This window comes from Apteryx mantelli, chromosome 1 (assembly GCF_036417845.1).
Source record: "Apteryx mantelli isolate bAptMan1 chromosome 1, bAptMan1.hap1, whole genome shotgun sequence".
Classification (NCBI taxonomy): domain Eukaryota; kingdom Metazoa; phylum Chordata; class Aves; order Apterygiformes; family Apterygidae; genus Apteryx; species Apteryx mantelli.
The window spans coordinates 95,648,251-95,672,419 of record NC_089978.1 but is presented as its reverse complement, the minus strand read 5'-3'; the positions used below and the strand labels follow the sequence as shown (position 1 = coordinate 95,672,419).

General features: G+C 38.9%; 1 protein-coding gene across 1 annotated transcript in view; it reads right to left on the bottom strand.

Moving 5' to 3' along the window:
• Window positions 1-10,277: 10,277 nt before the first annotated feature.
• SYTL5 (synaptotagmin like 5) overlaps window positions 10,278-24,169 on the bottom strand; it is a 62,480-nt gene continuing 48,588 nt past the window's right edge. The window contains exons 10-17 of the mRNA XM_013941633.2: window positions 23,609-23,674; window positions 22,483-22,661; window positions 21,534-21,636; window positions 19,183-19,344; window positions 15,387-15,495; window positions 13,848-13,983; window positions 11,053-11,261; window positions 10,278-10,420 (exon numbers count right to left, since the gene is read on the bottom strand). Coding sequence (XP_013797087.2) covers window positions 10,278-10,420; window positions 11,053-11,261; window positions 13,848-13,983; window positions 15,387-15,495; window positions 19,183-19,344; window positions 21,534-21,636; window positions 22,483-22,661; window positions 23,609-23,674 — 1,107 coding nt within the window. The remainder of the gene's footprint in view (window positions 10,421-11,052; window positions 11,262-13,847; window positions 13,984-15,386; window positions 15,496-19,182; window positions 19,345-21,533; window positions 21,637-22,482; window positions 22,662-23,608; window positions 23,675-24,169) is intronic.

Genomic DNA, 24,169 nt, shown 5'->3' with positions numbered 1-24,169 from the left:
GGAGATTCAGATACATTCTGAACACTGCAGGTGAAGGGGGCTGCCGCTTCGGCTTTTTGTGGGCCCAGAAAAAGAGATCTCCATCTGTCACAGCCAGACACCACGTGGGAGTCCCCAGGCTTAAAACATTCCCACTCTGACAATGATTGAGTGGGCTGCAAAGATGCGTACTCCCCTTCTGCTGCCCAAAGGGTTCAGGAAGCTCAGCTGTGCCATGTTCAAGGTGTAGGGCTAAGTGCAAAGCAGCCAAAGCAGGAAAGGAGGAGAAGAGCCGCACCCTAAGGACTGCGACATGACAACCAGCCTGCTAGGAGCTGGGACTTGCACTACAGCCTCTTATGCTGCTGGGTTTGCAAGGATATGTGACTGGAAGGCAAGGAAGGCTTCCCTTGATTGAACTTTCTAAGGGTTGCCATCAGGAACAAGATGTAAGGACAGGATTGGTGACAAAAGCAGAGAGTCCATTTCTGTTCCAGACCTGGTTGAACCAAAAAGAGGTAAGTCCTGGACGTGCTATAGAGAAGCAAGGAGAATATAACAGTTGATGGATACAACTGTATTCTAAGTTTCCTTTCCTCTGCTGCCTGTGTAGCCCTTGTGGTTAAGGGGAATGTGAAGGCTTGCCCCATGAGCCTCTCCAGCACATGCTCTGGGGCAAGAAACAGTATGTTGCAAGGGAGAAACACCAAGCTTCAGCCCTGAGCTGGGCACAGCAGCCACTGCTTTTGTCCCGGTGAAACTGGATTAACAGCTCAAGTGAAGCCCCGACATTTACAGCCCTCAGCTGTGAGAATGAGCTGATAGAACTACCCCAGCACAAGAAGCTTACAGCCTGTGTATCTCTCCCTGTGTGCTTTGAGCTTGAAACCCTTATAAACAAAGCATTTTATAGGTGCCACTTCCTTGTGAGACAACAGCTACCTATTTTAAGGAAAGAGGTCAAATCTCTAAGAGCTGGTACCTCACCGCTTACCTGAAAGTTGAAAAAGAAAAAATGCCAACTGTATACAACTAAAAGGAACTAGAAATGGCTAGGCACACCAAATCGCTTCCTGCCTGAAGCGTGGCACACAGAGCAGACAGGGTGGGAATACATCCACAGAAGGACTGCCATGGCCACAGTTTTCTGGCTCAAGCACTTTGGCATGCATGTGCCCACAGCATGAATGCACAAATGGACAGTTTTTCCCCTTTACTGGTAAGCAAAAAGTACATCAATGGATTTCCAATGATTTTTGAGAAAAGAAAAAAAAACTTAATGGATCTGACTTTTCTGCTGTATCACCCCAATTATAATCATCTGCTGCAGTTCCATTTTGAATTAGGTACAGAATCAACACAGTCATTCTTCACGACTGGGTGAACAGGCATTGGGCTTTAAGATTACTACAGTCAAGAAAGTGATTACAATCCCTAGGCTATTAAAGCTAATTGAAATAAGTGGATGAAAGCACATGAGCGATTGGATTACTAGTTATAGTTCTAGACAGAACATCTACTAAAATCTTCTGTTTAATAAAAGCTGTTCTTGATTAGAAATATAAACTTTCTGGCATTTTCTGTTGCACATTTTTGTGGGGAGGAATGGAACACTGAAAAACATCATGTGCCATCTCTTGGTTTTGGAGACAAATCAGCTTGCATGTATGGTATGCAGGGATGTGGCAAATTTGCCTTTTGGGGAAGGAGTGTTTGAACAAGAGATTTAGCATTCCTGCCTTTAGCCCAGCATTTATATATTCAAAATTCCAATAATTCATCCTGTAAACTTCTGGTCCCAGAAAAAATAATGCTGTGTCAACAAAAAATAGTATATACACTAGTGCACTTTTTTTTTTTTTTTAATGTAACAGAAAATTCATCTTCCCCAAAGTAATACAGGCTTGAGTCTTTGTTGTACTACTAACATGGCTCTTCTTGCCATATCTGCTAATCCTACCACTGCTCTCTATCAGGGTGCAAATCCTGTTTAAAGGGTGAATTTGGTTGGAAGAATTGAAGGCTGATTCCAAAAAGCAAGACCTGCAGTGAGACTTAGCCCTTCCCCTCCCACCTCCAGCCTATTCTTTGCAGTAGAAGTCACAGATCGTAGCATGCGGATACAGCCAAGGACTGGAGGGCTCCTATATCAATCTGGAGGTACGTTCCAGTTTTGAACATGTTCTGAACAACCAAAAAAATTAAATCATTTTAGGTGAGAAAGGAAGTTCATGTTTCTGTCATGCAACAAAACTGTTAGGATAAATTGTGGGATGCGGCAGTTTTTCATGAGCCCAAAGCATTTGTAAATGGCCTAATTTTCCCCAAATCCTACCCAAGAATCCACCTGTTTGATAAGAACAATCCCCACCATCACATACCTCATAACAATCCTTTGCATCTGGAGAGGAGGGAGAAAAGTTATAGTTGCACATCTCTGTTCTAAAAGCTTACACCATCTTCTCTGGGAGAGAAAGCTTTACATTTTAATGCTACAACACCCATGACCCTTAAAACTCTGAGCTACAGTTCCTATTAAATGACTACAATGTGTAGTTTTCTTACATAAAAGCATGAGTCAGACTAACTAATGAAAACACAGAGGCTAAAAAGTAACTTGAAGTACTTTCAAATACTCTTAAGAGAGGGCTTATTTGCAACCCACTTTTTGAAATTGAGGTGGTGAAATAATGGAGCTTAGGTTATGCAATCTTAGTAGCAGACAGCTTCTAGCCACTCACCTCAGTTTCTGCCTCCCCTGATGATGGGTGTTAAGTGCAGCTGTGGCATGTCAACAGAAAGGAAAAAAGGAGTAACTGCTGCACACTTCTCCTAGCACAGCTCCTCTAAGACCTGTAGCTGCCGATGAATTCTCTCTCCCCATCCGCAGCTGGAGGGTGCTGTTATGGCAGCTTGGTAAGGGAGAGAAAGGGTGTGAAAAAACATGCTGCAGACACTGGAAGGCAGAGAGCAGCAAGGCTGCATGGGCTAAAGGAGAAAGTGAGAACATTTTCAGTTGCACATAGGCATTTCTTTGACTCATTTCAAGCAACTATCCAATTACTGCACGCTCTGTAAAATGCAAAGGAAATGGATGGGAATCCTGGTGTCAGTGCAGAATGTTCTTGTGCATATCTAGTTACCACTGTATCTTCCATTGCTACCCATGCACCCAGAAAGTAACCATGACCTGAATCTCAGGTGATTTAAATTAGCCCATACTTCAATTTTACAAGAACTTGCCATCTATCACCTCAGACAAGAGAGGCAGAGAATGCTGCAGTGTTTAACTGTACAGAAGTTAGAGGCGTCTTCCAGATCTCCATGCAAATCCTTAAAAACTCTCCCAAGCAAATCTATAAAGGAATAACAGGGAAAAGTTTGACAACAGAGTACTCTTCCCCACCTGCAGCTGCCTTCCAGTTTATGGATGTTTGAGCTCCCACTCCCATGAGGCCAGAACCAGCACCGGGGACAAGCTAGACAGGAGTGGTGTGAGGGGAAAAAAGCCAGCTGCCAGCTGATCCATGAACATCCCTGAGGATGTTCAGTATCAACCTTAACCAGGGTGCATGAACCCAATGCACTGGGCCAGGCTTTCAGACTACTGCAGGGTGAGCAGAGGCGAGCACAGGCCTGTAAGTTGGAGTGGCACTGAGTGGCAGGATGTCCCCACTACTGCAGATTGCACAGCTCAGCCGAAAGTATCAATTAACTTGAATTAGCAAATATTGTTTAAAAAAGGGGGTGGGGGGAAGACATCAAGACCAGTAACCACAGAAAAGCTGCCTTTTGAACATACCTGGATTTTCAGGTGGGCAGGACCCTGAACTAGGGAACAGGCTGGAGATTCGACAGTGGAGGGGAGAACCTGATGAATGTGCAGGGTTAAGGCACAGGTAAAATAATTCTCTCGCAAGGGTGAAGAGAGCACTGCACTTCCCATGTTCTTGTATTTACATGCAAGAAAGAAAATGGCTTTAATGCTTATGAAATAAAAATTAGCATAAAAAACTTAAGGGGTAGAAGATAAGACAGGCAAAATAGCAGAGAGAAAAAAGAATGCACATCTCTGAAGACAGTCTAGGCCTCTAGCATTATTCATCACATATAAATGAAGTAGTATGTTTACCTCAATGAGATAATATGGGATATCCCTAAAAGACAAATTTATAGTTTGCTGTAGCGCATTTTAGGAGAGACAGGGACACATCAACATGTTTCATTATTTTAATTCTAAAATATATAACAGTATTCTTGACAACAACTACAAATGAGTTACCAGTCATCTTTGTCCACAAATCTGAAGGTACAGTGCACAGTACAATAATGCTCTGGGAAGGAACGGTTTGTCTAAATTTGGGCAGAACTTAACATACTGCAATTCCATTTACTGATATTACTGTTCATATCCAGTAGAATGACTAAATAAATAGCTAGCAACAGATCTGGAGCAGAACAAAGGCAATATGAGGAATATGTGATATTCTCTAATTGCTGCAACAAACAACTACATTTGGTTTTAAGCAAACCTCAACAATTAGAACTACCCTTAAAAATACACATTAAGTTCTCAGGAGCTGTAGCACACAGCCATATATATGTTATTGCCACAAAGCAGAATTACTGAAATAGTTAATCTAAATAAAGGGTCAAGATGCAGGAAGTGTAAGCTTCAAAAGCAACCCAAAAGCCATCTAAAAGCAAGTTCAGATTCACTCACCAGTGTCAACATACACAGTATAACTGACACTGTATTATTACCACTTATCAGACAGCATCTGCCAACATTTGATCACAAGACAGAAAATTCATGGGAGACAGTGGTAAGGTTCTGCTAGCATGCTTCTCAGTATCACATACTGAGTTATGGTAAAATACATCACTGCAACTAAAAGTCCTACCATCCTATTTTGGAATTAATCTCATGTTTTTATCACCATTTTTATAAGCTTCCTAAATGTTAACAGCTCTGCATGTAAAAATAAATAATAATAGTAATGTAAAAAAACTGTAAAAAAGTTTACAAAGTGCACAGACCAGCTCTCAAGAGGTGGTTATTTTTGTCAATGTTTTAAAGTGCTAAAAATCAATACTGTATGTTAGGAAAGTAAAATTTCAGTTTTTACTTCATATAGATGAAAATAAGGGGAGCTATTAACTGTTGCATGCTGCCTCCTTCCAGATACTTGAGATTAACATTTATATGCAACACCGAGTCAGACTGACATACTGAACAAGATCTTCAGAGAAGAATTTTGTGGTGAAGGTTGATGAACTGAAGAGTGGGGTGGAAGGAAGAGATCCTACAAAGATTCAGGAACAACTTTTACTATCCATCTTGTGTGAACCCACAAACCAGACACAGACAGCTGTGGAAACAGGACTCTGAGCTCTTTTCTGCACATGGAGGAGACACAAAAAGTAAAGCCAAACCTAGGTGGCTCTGAAGAGCCTTCTTTCCATTGACACTAGAGCAAACGTCAGGCAAACTAGCCTCCCAGTTAAAGCAAGTGCTTTACATGCATGAAGTTGGGCAACTTGCATACCCCTCATGAAGCCAAAATTATGCCAGTCTAACTGTAACCCTCCTGTTCCCCCAACTCATCAATTAGTACTAGTGGATGGTCAATGGCTGCTCTGCTGTATAGTTGACTCTTTGCAGAAGATAACTTATTGGAGCTGACAGGGTCTAATCAGGCAGGAAAAGAAAGAACAAGAAATAATATATAAAAATGCTTCTTTCATGCTACCTTAGCATAATCTGTATTGGAAGAGACACAGAATAATAAGCTCCCTATCTAATGCATCATGATCAAAACATACTCACCATCCCAATTCCTTTTCTCATAAACCATCTTCTAACCATCCAGCTGGGAAAGCAAGATCAAGACATGATGTTTAAAAGGCATTTATGGAAGGCAATGGTACTCAGATTTGCACAGGGAGGTGGCAATGGTGCCCCTCATAGTGTCTTTGTAGCTTTTCTGCCACCCTCACTCAAATGGTAACACAATGAAGGTGGAAGAGATGGGGAGGCCATTTCACTCTACTTTAGTCTGCTTTTGGCGTCTAAACACGCAAGTAAGAGCATCGACATTTAGAAGCCTGAAGTCCCCATATAGCTGATAAGCTGAATAGGGAAACTCTACTTGAGCTCTTTGCTTCCAGAGAGCAAGTCTGGGTACCAAAGCCTGATGCCAGGGCTCTGACAGCCCTCAGCACCAGCTCTTCTTGATGGATCCTGGCAATAACCACACTGTCTACAGAGGTATTTATTGACCCCACTTGATATTTTACAGTGATAGTCATACCTTTACTCTTCTTTAATGGATCAAACCCTCAGAATCTAAGTGCAAGGGGGGAAACAAAAGGTAGCAGTGAAAGTCCAGTAGTTACATTGCTAGAAAAATACATATCACAGTAAAATGCATTGTTTCACATTTTCAAAACCCACTGCAGAGAAGAGATTCTTCTTCACTGAAACATCTTCACTTATTCAGGACTGTCATGAGAAATAATTTGGAAACAACAGCTCTGCTGTGTCTAATTATTCAGGACAGGAATTTATGAATTTGTGGCTAATTTCTCCCAAAAATTAGCCTTGAATAAACCATTCATGCATCTTCAATACCACAAAATACAATACAAAAGTAAGGCTTCAGCCCATTTCCTGGCTTTCTGTCTTTTTGTTCAGCCTGGCAACACACAGTACATGATGACGCACAATTATAAGCAATTAATTCAAATATCTGGGAAACAAGAAATCACATCTGCAGTTAATCATCTTGTGCTTTTTCCAAACCATAGATCATTTTTGTAAAGGAAAAGAACTGAGATATAAGGGATATAATTAAATGTGACATTTTCCACACATCAAACGATTTCTACAAATGTATTGATAACACTGTAAAACAGCAAAGCTTTCCAAATGGCTCTAGTGTTTATACCAATGTTCATCATCTCTCTGAGGCTTATTTGGGGCAAAGTATGATATATGCCGTATGATTCAATAATGCAGAATTGTCACTGCTAACCCGGGCAGCCATTTCACTGTGATATTCCAAATCCCATCAGTGGCAAACAACACTGTCTTGGCTGAAATTACTTCCCACTTGAAATTGTTCCTTTCATATGCTGAACTTCAGATGACGCTTAGAGTCTATTCATAGTCTGGCCTATACTTTTAGAAAACTCAGAGTGAGCTTTTGGCCCTACAAAAGGAAATGGCAGGACTTAAAGCTAGCATACAAGCTAGGTAACACTTTGCAGATGAGTACATTCATCAGGAACTCTAAGTTGGGGCCAAAAAGCGGGGGTGAAATGGACAGAAGCTGAAGTAAAGCATAGACTCTTTCCTTTCAAAGCAAGACTAGATTTAGATAAAATGATAATGCCTAAAAGCTTAGAAAAAATCATTTAAAAATTAGCCAAAATCTTACACTCCATGTTAAGTGAAAGGTTTAGTTCAAAATTATTTTAAGCTTTTCATTTTGGTGAGAGAAAAAGGTTTCCATTTTGCGGTCCTACCTGGAGGATTTTTTGCATTTTCCCAGTTTCACCAACAAAATGAAACAAAATAAAATATAAAACTGCACAATGTTTCCCTACAACTCTAATTGGGATTTTATTCTGAAGAATCACATTCTTCAGCTTTAACAAGCTTTATCTTTTTAAATCAACTTCCAGCAAATGAAAACCAAGCTTGTGCCTCCACGTCAATATAATGTTATTAATCACAAAATAAATGTTGGTTTGTGGTAATCCTTCCAAGACAACGCAGACTGATTCTGTTAGAGAGAGAGGTAGTTTAGGTGGCAAAAGTTAGGGTTGATTTTAGTTTGGGGATCCTGATGTAGAAAATCTAGTATTTAAAGAATGATTGTTATGAGAAAAAAAAAAAAGGTCATAAAATGCATGCACTGAATATTTGTGCTCTAATTTAATAGTTCACAGCATTTGTGGCATAAGATGAAAAACAAACTAAAGCTAGATTAAACCTGTTTCACCACCCACTTCAAGCAGGATTTGGGAAGAAAATGAGGACTCCATAAAGGAGGAAAATGAAGTCACAGTTTTCTTGAGCAACTACTGATTGTGGTTTTGCAACTGAGATTCTTTAAAGGAACTTCCTTTTTAAAGATGTCTCAGTAATTTCTGAATATCAGGGATCTCAAACAAGGCAATCAGTACCTTGAATGACTGTCTAAATTCGTATCAGAGTTTTAAAAGCAAATATTTATAAACTAACAGATCTGCTTTATTAAAACTAAGGTGCTTGTAATAAAAATTAATAATTTTATTCAGTGATATTAGGATCTTAAAATACTGTTTAAGATACTTGGCAATTTCAAGCCACTCAAACTAAAACATCTTCAAACCAATATAAAACATCTTCAAAAAAAGGAACAGTCATTAAATTTTAAGGTTTGGGATTCAGCTCTAAGTTCATGTACATAATTGTACACTAGTACAGAAAACATTACTATAGCTTCAGCTACAAATGTTGAAATTTCAAGCTGCAGTTACTTAGCTATCAATTCTCCATATTTTGTTGTTAAATTCAGATTTTCTGCAATTTCTAAATTATCAAGAACAGCATTTGTACCTCTCAAACAAGTAATATTTTATGGCTATTATTTTTCATAGAAATCTCTGAATTCTGGGCTTTTAACCTACAGGGAAAGATATGTCAGCTGAAAGTTTGTTATTTTAAATTGATTTACGTGATGATTATGGTTTCCATATATTTCCTTATTAGTGCTTCCTTAGCACTAATATGGCATTACTTCCAAAACATTTGAAAAAAATGAAGTATAAGAATAGCTATAGATGAATTTACCACTTGATATAGGAAGATAAATTCTAATTTTAGAAAAATCAGATGAAATGTTGTTCATTCAGTTTACTACTCTTCCTTTGTCTTATACCTGAGCAATTACATACCATGTTTATCATTAGCCAATCTTGCAAATAGACATCTGCTGTCCTTGAAAGAGATTATAGTCCTATCTCATCATGGTACTGCTACTGGTTAAATGTAACAGTAGTCCACAAAAACTATTCGAAAAAGCATGCTCTTCAGATATGACTTGCACAACTCACCAGAGCAGGGCAGACCTAAGAAGGTAAAAAGATCACTTTAGGAAACAACGTGTCAAAATTACTGTTGACCAACTCCTGTGGTTAATAAGACCAATGACTGAATTGGCCAAAACCCACTTTTATCATTAAATCCATTGTTAAGAGGAAGAAGTTTGGGAGAAAAATCTTATTTTGGTTAATAATTAATGTGCTTGGGCATGCCTGAAAAGGATTCAACCCATTCAGAGAAATGCCACAGTTGTGCAAAGCATTCTGGCCTGTCTTTACTTATGTCACTTTAATAAATGTTTTGTTGAATCAAGGTCTTAGCTAACTATGCCCCAAACCAGCATGTGTTTCATCTCAGCAACTCATCAGGTGGGACAAACACGTGAACATCTCCCCTTTGTTCAATGGCGTCTGAAGATCTTGGCTAGAACTAACAACTGAATCAACAACATCATAATACCATGTTGTTCTGGAAATTGTTTTGGGATTGTTATGGATTATTTTCATTAGAGGCTCTTTGATCACACTGAATCAAGTCTGCCTTTTACACAGTGCAGTAGAATACCCAAAGAATGCCAGAACATTGGCACTTTAAACCACTATATCTGCTACCTATTTCTAGCGTGCAGCATAGCGCATTGGCCTTCCTTAGGGTGCTGCTTGATCCTAAGCCTGCCATCCAGCACACTGCATAGCCCAACAAATAAACATGAAAAAGAAATGTTATTTGTTATCCTTCAGAACACCATGGCTTCTCACCTTTCAAATGCCAAAACACAGACTTGCTCTGAATCTGCTTGTACTGCGTCATTTGTCTTTTGGCCATTTTTGACCCAGAATGAGATACATAAAACAGGCATTCCTTGTCAAATGAGCTACTAGAGAATTTGAGCACTCCATGTTCCCCACAGACAGAGATGTTCATCGGCTCTATGCCACTCATCAGAACTGACAGAGAAAGCTCAGTTTGATCTCTGTACAAGGTCAAATTCTCACTGGTTTCAGGAGAAAAATAATCTGTCCAGGAAGCCGGGGTTAAAAACGTGTGCATGAAAGTGCAGAATGCATTAAAATCTCACTTGGAGCCTTAATATCCAAGGAAAAGCATGTAACCCTTACCCACTTTCATATGGGCAAAGCTACAAGAGTCTGAACACCACTCAAGCTGTGAGCACTTGTGGTACCCCTCTGTAGTTAACAGTCTTTCAGAGTCTGCGTTTTCCCATGCTGGATCTCAGCATTAATATCCCTTCTACAGGAGCTCCAGGACTGTCAATCATCTTCTGCCAGAGATGCTGCTCTTCCCCTTGAGAGTCCATCCAGTCAACCTCCTTGCCATTACTTACACCTGGCAATTGCAAAAACATGAGGATTTTTGGCATATTAGTAAAGAGTTACTTAATATCCTTGTTCACTTGCTCCAACAGTGTTTACGAAGATGACACACTTATGCCTATCTAGGGTGTTATAATGAAAACAGTTGTCCTTTTCTGCATTTCTTCTTAAGGAAAAAAGAGGAGTAGCTCCTGTAAAGCACAAGTCTGTCCTTAAACTCTGTTGTGGCATACAGGCAGAGGCACATAAAAATCCTCATCATGGCTCTGTACCACAGGCAACTTTCTCCTAATGAAGGAGTAATGGATAACCAGCTCTTCCAAATTATGCTATTGCCAACAGAAAGGCTGTGCTAGGCAAAAGCAGTCGTCTTCTCACTGGGATGCTAATAAAAGTTTTCAAGATATTTCCAGTTCTTCACTTAGAAGAAGCATAATTGGGCACAAAATTTTTGTCTCTCACTCAGTGGAGGAAAGAACTAAATTATTTACAGGGGACATGTTGCCTTCTCTCCTTTTCCAGTTTCCCACAATTCGCATATACTTCTTACTCAATAACATTTCTATCCCTCATATATATAAATCGCTTGGGAGGGGAGGGAGAGCAGAATAAAAAAAAGTAATCCCCAGTCAGATGGGACCTTACCACTTCCAGTGCTTAAACGGACACCTCCCAAAAAGATATTACTGGAGAGTGACTCCTTGTCCCACACAGTCAACTCGAGGCAGACGTTACGTATATCCCTGGAACTCAAGCCAGTAAAAGCAAAGGTATGATTCCACTGGGGGTTCACACTCTTTTTTATTATGGGAGTTTTGTGTTTTGTAGCTTTGTTGTCATCTGGGAGCAGATATCTGTGAGATAAAGGAAAGTCAAATAGTAGGTGGGATATCATGTAATATTCACAAATAACGACAGTCGTGTACAGGCTCAGATAGAATCAGGAGCCCATTTTCCCACTAAAATTAAATTAAACATTTACGTGAAGTGCACATTTTGCATCTGGGCTCCATTTCTTCTTACATTTATAATGTCTGTATTAGCAACAGAAACTGAACTTAGGTCTCCTTCCCCATGTCTAGGGTATTAGCCACAAACTTTTTATTTCAGTGAGACTAAATATAGACAGAATCAAAGTAATGCTGTCTAGATGGGGCCTCTGGAGTCATCTAATCCAGCCTTCCACTCAGAGCAGGACTGAAGGTCCCCCAGGTGGAAATGGGAAAGACTGATAAGGAGCACTTTGAATTGCCTAATGCCCTATTGAATGCAGAAACACCAAAGCTGTGAAATCTGACAAGCTTTCCACATCTTACTTTTCGTGGAGAATTCCTTTAGTCAAACTAAACGAACTTAACACTAGTTTCAAAATCAGAGGTCTGTACGAATTTTCATAGTCTGTATCTTCACCTTCTTTAGCAAAGCTAATGGAATAACTATGTGGTTTCACATAAATACTAAAGGGTCAGACATACAGACAAATTACATCACTTGACCTTGATCAGTATTCATGTGCATGCTTGTACTTAACAACAAGCATGAGCTAATTCACTGCAGCTTCATTTGCTTTTAAAGCAGGCTAAACTATGTCAAATTAGCTCGCGTTAGTCTCAAGCTAATAGTGCAGATCAGACAGCTGCAGCACCTCAACTGACAGCTGCAGCACCTCAACTGGTTCACAGAAACCTGATCGTGCATTTGGCCGTGACACAAGAGACACCAATAATCCAAGCAAAACAAAACAGACTTGTGTTCCACTGTGCTGAATAATCCACGTCAGCAACAACAGACACCACCAACTAAAGATAGCCCAGAGAATTACTGGCAACGCATTGCTACTGCTAATATAAAAAGGCTTTGGCTACATTTTCTCCCTGAAGTCTGTTGCAAGCTCCACATGGAAACAAGCAGCAGTGGGATCACACAATCTATCTTAAGCAAAAGGAAATGCCCTCACATATACCAGGAAAAGAGAGATGGCACGAGAAAACAAATGCATAATAAGAACAGGCTCAATCTTTTTCTTTATGAAGTCTCTGAGCTTACTGATAGTTTGATGAATGCTACAAGATCAAGATTAATTGTCAGCTCTGCCAAGGAATTACATTTTTTTCTATGGGCACCATTTAGTAAGAACACTTAAAACATTACTAATGAACTAGAGCATATCTAAGAAACAGCAACTCTGAAAGCTAGCATTAAGAGTAAAAACTGGCAAACAGAAATGTTTTAAGCTATCTGGCATTTCCTCCATTTAACACCTTAAATGCATAACTTACTTTTTGAAGAATTCAATATAATGATGCACACAGGATTATGTTCATTTTATTCAATCACAATTATGTCCTGCATCTAGCATTTTCTATATAGTCTGGATTTTGAATGTCCAATACAAAACGCATATTTGTATGCATACACATGCATATAGGCATACAAGTGACACAGAGCTTAAATTTTTCAAAATGATATATTTTTAAAATCAAATCTCAAAGCTATAAGAGCAGAATTTTTAAAAGTCTTCTGTCAAAGAATGTGTCTCATTGTTAACGTTTAACAACTGGAGTTATGATATTTACATTTAAAGTCAATGATACACCTCTTGAGAGCCTTCAGTGTTTAAATATGTTCCTTGACATCATACTACATGCTAAAGAGCTTTTCTAATAACCGGTAGGAAAAAAAAAAAATCTACTTTTAGTACAAGAAAGAGAAATCTTTTCTCAATTAGTATAAGTAGTTGAATCACAACAGAATTTGACCATGTACATCATGAATATTCTCTTTCTGCATATTTCAGGTGACATCCACTAGAAAGAACCTCAGCTGGACAGAATATGCCAGCCTTCAAAGGTGCTCTGCTCTTTGTAATTTTACAAGGAATCGAAACAGACTTGTATCTTCCTGAAAAGAGGTTCTTATTCAAGAGATAGTCTGGCCATTCCTCCTAGTTAAAAATACATATTGTTTCAGTTTCCTGGAAATGTAAATGTCACTGTCAGATCAAAGATCATCTCCTGTGTCTGAGTCCTAATTTACAACTTCTTGCCTTCAGGAATGATCGATAATCACCTACGTCTCTCTCCTGACTGAACAGAAGTTTTTTCTGGTACCAAATGTAATATTCTATAATAACCTGTACATTAACACTGAATACAAATGTATGAATGAAATAAGTGATATGAATAACATACTGGTTCTTGACTGAGTCCAGATATGGTGATATTTAACCATTTGGACAACTGATACCTCGCTGCCCCTATCCCACAACATCCTTCTTTTAAGCGTACCATTCCAAGGTGCCAGTTGCATTTCAGGACTGACACTCAATACACGCATATACACAGGTACTGAAAAAAGTGGGGTGAGCCAAAGAATGATTCAGTGCAGCCATTAAAAAATGAGGAGGGAAGAGGGGGAAAAAAAAAAAAAAAAGCACAGACCCTTTCACAAAAGTGTCAGATGTGCCTCCTGATTTTACCGCTGTTAAATTCTTAGCTTCTTTGATGAGGACATCTAATATACCTCCAGATGGCAGGTGAGAGTCTCTCTTTCTTCCTTTTTTAAAGCTCTTCTTTCCTACACACAAAACAAAGCAGCAACATCATCATCAAAAATCATATACTGCAAAACTGATTTGGAAATGCAAACCTTTCTGGATAGGCAGGGGTGGGAAATCACTCCATATCTGATAAAGAACTTGTCCATGTAATTAGCTAGTCCTTGCTGGACACAACAGGGTGCCCTATTTGAAGTCCTTTTCAAATACAAATATTTGTGGATTGCTATGTTGAATGCAAAGAACTGTCATGTCCTGTAAATCCTAACCTCTTTTCAGGACTCACTTTCTCCACCAATGTTAAGGCAAGCCTGCACCACAAGCAAGGTGTAAATCCTCTGTCCCAAAGCTTAAAATATAGAAGTATGCGTGTGTTCCTTTTAGTAAGGATGCATTGCTCCTTGGAGACCATGACAAAGGACACAGTGCTCACTGACACATTTCTGCATTTGAACAGCAGCATGAGGACAAGTGTACTTGCTGCTGCTGTGGATTCTAAGAGGCTTATCAGCAGGGATCATACACTGATCAGAGATGAAAACATCAGAAAAAAAGATCAGGAGTGATGTTAAAATGTTATTAATTCGAAAAAATGCAAGTAGTATATATCTGGATTTTTCAGACAACAATTAGCTTTTAACGGGGAATACCCTGGAATTCACTGCTAGCAAAGGGAATGTCACTTGTTAAAAAAAAAAAAAAAAGCCACCACCATCTAATACACTTATCAAATGCCAATACCAAAAAGCAATACTATCACTAAGAACGAACTCCTCTTGGGCTGTGTCTCTCTGGCACATCCCTGTACAGAGGCTCAGTTTACTGATTACTGTTCCACATGCTACTATAAAGCAAACAGTAAGTAATGTTATTTTCCCCTGTTCACTGCTGATGAAAATAATGGCTTACCCAAAACAATTCAAATAATATTTTACAGGATTGGATTACAGGGGTAATATGGCAAAACTGAGCAGAAACAAAGCAATGTGAAAACAAGGAGATATGTATGCTTAAGGACAATTAAGCAAGAGGAAGTCTGTTACTCCATGAGAAGTCTATTACTTTGACCAGCTACACACTGTATACAAGTAGTCGAACAATGACGACACAGACTACGATTTAGAAGATTTCTTTGTATGTGGCTGTCCTCAGTCATATTATTGACTCTCCGAAATTTTTTTTTAGTTAGATTACAGCTATGCATCAGCGCTTGGCTGTGCACACTCATCTCCCTTTCCCTCTCCTTAAGTTTTATGTAAGAGAAGGGAACAGAGCAGGAGAACCACACAGTTTGAAATTGCCACAGATAAAGGCAACAAATATATTTAAGTACATTTTCAATGTTCTAATTCCATTACTCAGACCTAGGTGAGGATTTTTAATACTCAGAGGGATGTTATGCTGCCATCAATGTTTGGTTTACCTTGAAACTGCCCTAGAGGAAGCATTAGGTTTCTCTCTGGGGGAATGTAACGTAAAACAACTGTTAGTTCTCCTTTATACTGAAGCCCAACATCTGCTGCAACCTCCACCTGACAGAAAAAAGAAAAACAGAAATCCATTTAAGCATAATTATTTACCTCCTCCATTTCATTTTATTTTGTTGTACCAATAAGCTGTTACAAATGCTTCTTAAATATGTCAAGACATACCACACCACTTTCATATTAGACATTCCAGAAGGAATACAATCACATTTTAGAAAATTGTATGAACTAGGGAATGCAAGATCTCAGAAGAACAAAGTCACATCACATTAGACACTGATTGGTGAACATACACACGAGAGAGAGATCTAGCGTGAAGGAGTGAAGAAAAACTCACAGCAAACAAACAGAAGAAAACTTAAACTTATTTTGGAAACATAAACTGTAGTTAATTTAAGATGACATTCTGATGTCCTTATTTACACCAATTAGTATTTTAATCCCTAGGTAGTTTCACATATTTTAGAAGAGTTACTCTTGGAATGGAGGTGCAGGGAACTGGGCAGAGGGGGGGGATGGAAGCAGGGGAGGAAGAGAGCAGAGTTCAGCTCTGAACTAGAAAAGATTCTTGAAAACTAATGTTATTCCCAGTGTCCTTCTCCGTTTCTATCCAGACATCATTTCTGCATCTTCTTGTTTTATAAATGTTTGAATCCTGCCCAGAAAGAATGCATTCAGCACTCTTCAGAGCATCCTTGTTAAAAGAATACTAGGCTTTCACTGATGTATGCTGAACTTCTATGTACGCTGTAAAAAGTTAGAAACTAAATTTTAAAAACAGTAGGTGCAACACAGAGAACATGATATGACAGTGAACACTGACTTCTCCTAGAAAAATAAAATGCAGTGGAAAAGAAATCCCTTATATTTACAAAAGAGATCAGGTCTAAGAAAAACTAAGCCTAACCTTGATTGATGACGTCCACTAATGGAGGTGAGACTACTCATATGTTCATGTTTCTGTACACATTTTAGTGCTCAGGCTTGGGTGCAAACACACAAATCTTCCTGACCCCTCACAGACCAAGAACGTGTATAAAAAGAGAGTGCCCTGGAATGCTGTGAGAGAGACACCAAGGTACCATACAAGCATTCAAGGAACTACATATGAATGAATGCCTCTGATTAGGGACAGTATTTCTCTGAGATGGGTTCAGCTTGTTTCCCAGCTCCCCAGCAAGGTCAAAATTCTATTATCAGGAGAAAACAGAATGAAAAACAAACTCAGAAATACATATGGCACAGAGTCAGCACTGCCTTTATATCATAGACTGAAGGTTAAAGGACTAGCCACATTCAGTGGGGTTCTGTTCATATTCTGAGATGGGACTGGGAACAAAGAGTTTAGTGATAACAGCAAGGTCCTTTTGTGATCTGGAGGCACTTTTACAACAACACAAGTCCTCCTGTGCTGGCTCTGAGAAATATGGTCCTGTCTCCAGCAGTGTCTGGTGCCTGTTACTACAGTAAAGGACAAAAGAAAACCTGCAGTAAATGGCTGTGGAGTAATTTGTGCAACAGGAAACCATCATCTAAATCTTCCCTGTCAGGCAGATCATTTATGGTCTAAATTATTTAGGTTAGCATCAAATTTCCCATAAAGGTGGCAAGGATTACTTTTTCTGCTTTGCTGATGGGCACATAGTGGTACAGGTTCTTACCTCAGGAACAATTTGCCAACCCTGCCCCACAAAACCGCACCTAACATGGCTCTAGGCTCTGCCTTCCTCTTCAACCACAAAATTATTTTTTCTTCTTTTTCAGATTCAACCACAGTCCTCTTGACAAAAGACCATTCAACGCTCACGGAACAAACAGGTCTTAAAACCTCCAACCATTTCACTAAAGCAGCTAAACAGAGAGAACAAATAAAGTGCTGCGATAAAGCCCCGCAAATGTTTCATTAATGTTCCTTTCAGTATCTGGCAGTTCAAACAGGAGAACCACATGCAACTTGCATGCGTATTAACCTGCACATTTTTTATTTCAAAATACAATAATTTATCAATCAGAAATAATACTCTGCTGATCAACAATCTTAGCAGCACTTCAAGTTTAGAAACATTATTTGTAACAACTTAGGAGGCAGACAAGACCTAGTCTGTGCTTGTTTTCCTTGGCAAGAAAGGAGGAGTTTAAAAGTCCATTTAATGGGTTTGGAAATAATCAGACTACACCTTCCAGTTGGAATGGCTGAAATGCTTAGCACCTCATTACTTTTTTCCTGAGCAACAGTGCTTCACAATAATCTTTTTTTGGCCAGGAGTAAAAAAAGACATCCGCCTTCCCCCCTCCCCCCCCACCGCTGCCAAGATTGAAATGAGACAACAATGAGATTACTGCATGGTAAGAAGCTCAATTTCATACTAACATTGCATACAAACTGTAAGCACAACAAATACAAAATGTGCATCTTACTGCTGTAATGGTCAATGCTAAGTAACAGCAACAGTGACACCAGCCAGTGCTACTACAGAAACGTAGCAGAGAATTCTACTCCAAGATCTGACCCAAAAAAAGCGTATTACCACGAAGCAAGTCTGACGGGAGTTTTGCAGATGGGCTTTATGGCTTGAAAAAAAGATGGTACAATCCTCATCTGGATACAGTGCTATGTTTACCATCATTATCCACTTTCTCTTCCTGGTATCTCACGACCTTTTTGGGCCATTAAGCAACAGCTGGTCACCCTCACTAACAAAGCTGACCTGGCAAACGGGAAATGTTCTTTTTTGCCATCTCTAAAATGTGAGGGGTGGGAGTCTTACAGAAGGGACTGATTTTCATGTGCATCTTCTGACAAATTATTTACTGAAGTATAAATTCAGGATAGTTTAGACTAGAAGGATGCCCCACAAAGTGCCATACCTGGAAACTACACAGCAATCAGATCCATGGAGGGAAGATGGAAATCAAACACTCCCTCCTACAACCCAAAACATAACACTATTCCCTTAAATGTAATGAACACAGAGCAAATGAGTCATCTGAGTCTGTCTCCACACCACTTGTAATACAATCTTGGATTCTTCTGCAACAAGAAAAATACGGTTTCTGAAAGGGCAATCTAAATCATTGTATTCTTGGGGATTCTGGCTGCTATAGCAGCTAGCAGCTCAGAAGCCTTTAATCCTCAAGTTTACAATAGCTCTTTGAATCTCTTCCAATAATAAACACACTGGCCTTTGCCAAAACAGGGGGTGCCCTAACGCCGGAAGTCACCATATTCTTAGCAAGTACAGTGCAAGACCTATTTCACAGAGAAAATGAACTGCATGCTAAGCAGCCTTATCTAGTGCCTTCCCAGTCAAGGTGAATAAGAGATTAACAAGAAACTTTGTTACAGCTGAAAACCGTGAAGTACTTCGAACGGAAACAAAAAAGGCCTATTTCTTTACTAGACTGTTAGGGGTCAGACAGGAGGGAGCAGTAGAAAAGTTCTCTGTTTCATGTAAAGAATCGTTTTCTTTCCTAGGTAATTTTTCCACAGCAATTTATTATGAGGTAGACATAGTTTATTTAAAAGGTGCTTTTTTAAGTAGCCATTCACATGTAAAGTCTTCATGAAGACTTTAAAAACAAAATGTTTTGACTGAAAAAAGAACAAATATTTTTACTGCTATATTAGACAATCATAAAGTCACCATTTTATAAACATGCTCCAAAGGAAAAATAAGTTAGCCTCATTAAATTTTCTTCACTGCTGCTCCATTGGCCCCTGGAAATCCTTACCTTGGGCTGGAGCACAAACCACTCATCGCTCTGATTATCAAAGTTCCAGGAATCAAATGGAATTTCCACCTCCCCAAGGAAGCTGTTGCGTCCGAACCTGTCATAGTGCCACACAGAAAGCTGTAGGGTCCTGGTTTCTAGCTGCGTATGACTGATGACATACTACCAAGAGAAAAACAGAAAATTGAACTCTCAGAATAAGCATAAATAATAGTTTCCATGGAGCCTTTTACAGCTATAGCTAAATTTCACAAAGCCCACAGCAGCTAATAAATGATGCATGAAGGAGAGATTTGTTTTCTTTACAAAGATTGCTCTAGTTAAAAAGCTCAAAGGAAACTGCTAACTGTAATTGTTTTCTTTGCAGCCTGCATCCACTGGTAATTAATGCTACTATTATTATTGTGGCTTTTCTGTATTATTTACAGGGTATTTATTGCTGTAAAGGAAATTATGATGCTTAAAACTATCATCCTGTTTTTTGTTACAGTTTATATACAAGAAACAGATTAACATAAAAGTTTAGTTTGTAAGAAGGAACCCATTACATTACCCATTAGGGTCCTTTCATCCCTAAAGAGAATCTACTGTACACTACTTTCTAGAAGCAGTGCCTTCCTCTCCTCTTCAATTGTACCTTAGTAACTTTTCAAAAGCCCGCATTGTTCTCAAAACTATTAATCCTGTATCTGCAAAGTGTTCACCAAAAGTTTAAAAATTATTAAAAATTCCTCTAAAGAAACATTTTATTCCAGCAAATACACAGAAAATTATAAACATCTGGAATTCTAGCTTTGTATACTCTCCTTTTAGTAAAAGGCCCATTAATTCCATGAAATTCACCCTGCACTTAGTGTTAGCTGAGGAGACCCAGATGTCTTATTTTTTGCATCAGGAACAATGTCTGGACACAGACATATATCCTCCAGAAGCTGACACAGTCAAGTCAGTCGGCTCTCCACCCAGGCAGGCTATTCATATATAGATATGGCTAAAATGCTTAATCCTGGATGCCAACAGTTACAGTGTGAGAGCTGTGATATTTAGCCACAAAGGAATAAGAGTCAGAGATGGAAGGTTTTTCATTGTTCTTTTTAACACTAGTAACAGCTGAGATAAACAAATTTAACTCTTGCTTATGTACCAATAACTGAAGTAAGTACTCTTTGTCACAATTTGCATTTTTAGCAAGTTGCAAGGTCCTGTCTTCATAGCTTTCCATACTAGCAAACATGTTTAATATTAAGTATGTTTCTTGCTAATTAGAGGCTAACACATTTTTTTCCCAGTTCAGACAAATCTTAGCTTTACTACAAAGCATTTACAAATGAGGCTATACAAAAGGCTATCCCTTGGGAAACAGTCTGGCCAGACCAAGTGTGTGCAAGTCTGTAAAATGACTTTATAGCCAGCTTAGGCCAAGTATCCTGGCCAGGGAACATCTATTAGTCTCTATTATAAGAAACTTGTTAAAACCTTTCTGAAATTATTAAAAAAAAAAGTTTCAGGAAAAACTAGAAAGAGTTTTTGGCTTCATAACAGCTGGTTGGGATGATTCTCATCAACCGACAGGCAGCAGAAGCACCAGCAGCCTTGCAGTCCAGCTGCCAGAGAGGCAGTGAGCAGGGTGCTCAGAAACTCTGCCATTCCCACCTGCACCCCAGAGCCAAGGAGGTAAATAAGCTGCTCCTGAGGAACATAAAATAGTTTAGCCTCTGTAGGCTGGACTCAGGTGAGAGATAAAGAAGCCAAGAGGGTGAGCACTCTGTTCCACCAGCCCTCAAGGAAGTAATCTGTCATCATTCTCTTTGGCAACAGAAAATGAACGTGACTACAGCTTTTCAGGAAGGCAGCTAGTGAAGCTATAGCTGGCATTTTCCTGACAAAGTCATTTCTGCTTTAAAAAAAAGAAAGAAAATTAAAAAACCTGCCTAGAGAAATTTAAATTTTACTGCAAAAGGGTATTTTCTCTTAAAAATCACTTAGATGTGAAATTCTAAGCCAGCTCTACTTCAGCATCATTTGGTAACCTAGACAAGGCTTGAAAAGTGTTTAAGGTGCTTTTAACAACTCTGAGTTTAGGTTAGATGGGAACATCAATAGTTCTATAAGAGATCTATGGGAACCAATAGAAGTTTTACCTGAAAAGGGAAGAAGCAAACAAAGACGCTCCCTCAATGCTGAAAGCCAGAAATTACAGCTCATAGGACTACAATATGTTTTCGCTTAAATACTTTCCTTTTGAGGCATATTTTCCAAATTCTAATCCCCATACTGGAACACTGCTAGAAAATGTCTATAAGCATAAACAGAACATTCATCACAGCTTATGAGAGAGACACTGTTCTCACCTTGAGCATTTCATTAAACTCTGGATTGGTGCTGTTACTTTTAATTTTGGTCTTGCGTTTACTTTGGCGGGACTTATCAGGTAAAAGATATGCTTTGACATAGCTGCAGATCAAGAAGCAAGTTATTAGTAAGGAATAAAAACCACCAATTTGAACTAGGACCTGCCAATGCTGCATCAGAAACATAAATGAGGAAATTAATTCTGGCAGACTAACCCATATACATATATAACAGAGAATGTGTGAAACAGGCAAAGGTATGGTCTTTGTCTACAAACACAGAGTCATATTATACTGTTAGGACCAAAATAACAAAAGGCCAGAGCTAAATCAAGTTACTCATCCTCAGAAATGTGGAAAGCTTTCCTAACACCCTTTCTGATATTTGATTATTGTCTGGATGCACAAGCCAACATATACTGTGAAAATATAAGAGAATGAAAAACTGATATATTACGTATCTGTAGCAGTAGACATTATTAGAGACATTAATTATTACTTCCTTACTACAAGAAGTTCTCAGAAGACTCAGTCTTTGCAAATCAGCTCTGTGGATGCATGAGACTGCAAAGCAATCTCCCTCCCTCCATCCAGAACATCATCTGTCTCATATACTTCAGTTTTCATTCTAGAAGTAAGATATTAACTCAGTCTCCCCGTTCATTTGTATTTTTCGCCCTTCTGCAGAGACTGCTAGCAGAGAGGTTGATAATTAAGTAATTTTATAGTTTCCCCCAGTGTTGCCCTAAGAAACATACTGAAAATGCATTTCCCACAATGAATCCAAAAATAACCATCACCAAAATGCTGGCTTGAAGTAACTTGATCCTGTGAGTTCTCAAGCTTGGTATCATACCGCCAGCCTCTGTCACTGCTGCCCTACAGGCAGCTCTGCCACGCAGCAGAGGGCACCCCTAGAAGAATCTAGAAATAAATTCTCTGTGCTTACGGATCTGTCCTTTGCTTCTTCTCATCTGCCACGGCCAAGTTTCTGCAACTTTTCACCAGGATGTTGAGAGCACCTGTTTTGTAGCTGTAGTTGATGTGAAGAAGGATTTCACCACTGACCTTCACGTTGCCATAGTCACCAGTTTCACTATATACACTCAGCATGCTGTTAATGCTAGTCTGGAGGGGGAGAAGAAAAGGACTTAGAAGCTTAAACAAATTATTCTTTTCCTGAATCTGCTTTTTCATACAGCCACAGTCCCGCAATATTGTAACACTTGTTATGACTTGCTATGAAAACAGATATATCAAAGAATGGAAATACCACTCGCTTCTATTTGATGTAAAAGGGAATAAAAAATATACTTAATCATAGCTTAAACATCTAGAGAGTAGGGTTTGTTTTGGTTTTTTTTACATCTAGGACTCAGACCTACTTGTAGAGATGGCTAAATCTATATCACAACCGTTAAATTCATGTGCAAACTGAAGAACAGACAGGCTACATAAATTTTAATCTCACACAACAAGTTCCAGGGAGCTAAAAATCACCTCTCTGGCTCAGCTGTCCCCCTAAATTTTACTGCATCTCATAAGATAACTGCTGGTAGAACCATGAGAAAAAGTCATAGGGACTTTTCCAGTAATGAAGATGGTACAAAAACATGTCTGGCTAAAGTGACACGAACCTCTCATGGGTATTTCTAACAGAATGAGCAGAAGGTGATAACCACCATTTGTGTGATTTTCCTAAGGCCAGAACAGTTTAGCAAAAATGCCATAATTTACCACTGCAATGTAATATCAGCCCCAATACCTTTTTTCAGTCCTGCCCTGTAGAATATTGCTATGAGGATTTCCTCTTCCAAAAGATTACAAATAGGAAAGAATTAAATATTTTAAAAGAAAATCAGAGCAGTACGTCCACTGCCAGAGCCAAAGGCATTCCAGAAGCCTGGTGTACATTTTCTGTTGAGTCACTGAGCCTGACTGCTCAAAAAGATATATAAGTATATAAATTCTATCATATATGATCCTTGTAAAACACACAGATACAGTCTTCAACACAAATGGATAAAGAGAGAAACCATAAAAGTAAGTTAAGCAGAGCACTGAGGAGAACTCACAGTATCACCATCTGCTTCAGGCACATTTAAGTGGGTCCATTTTCTATCAGAACCTTCTGGGAAGTTCTTTAAAGAAGGCAATGCAAAAGGTCAAGAGAGAAGAGCATTAGATAGCTGAAATAAGAATGAATAAGTGCAGTGATAAAGCTTTACTCATACAGACAGGTAAAGAAACTTTGCACTGCAAAGCCATAGTGAGAAAGAATGAAAAAGGTATCACTATATGAGAGAAATCGTAATTTTTTCCATACACTTCAGGTATTGCAGGATATTTGGTTCAAGGTAATTAACAAATAGAGATGAAGTATCTGCTGTACCAAGATAAACAAATTATATTTTAGAACACCGACTATGGAGATTTGGATTTGCACTGGACTATATTTGGATTTGTCCTCATTTATGTTTGCATGAACTCAGTTCTCACTTAAGATAGTTTAAAGCTAGGTTTTCGTGTATTTGCAGAATTGGGGACTTCGTAAGAAATTTCAGTTTCTTTGTGGAATTTGTAATGGTACATGCAAAAAAATACAGATGTTTAAATATGCCAATTGTGGGGAAAAA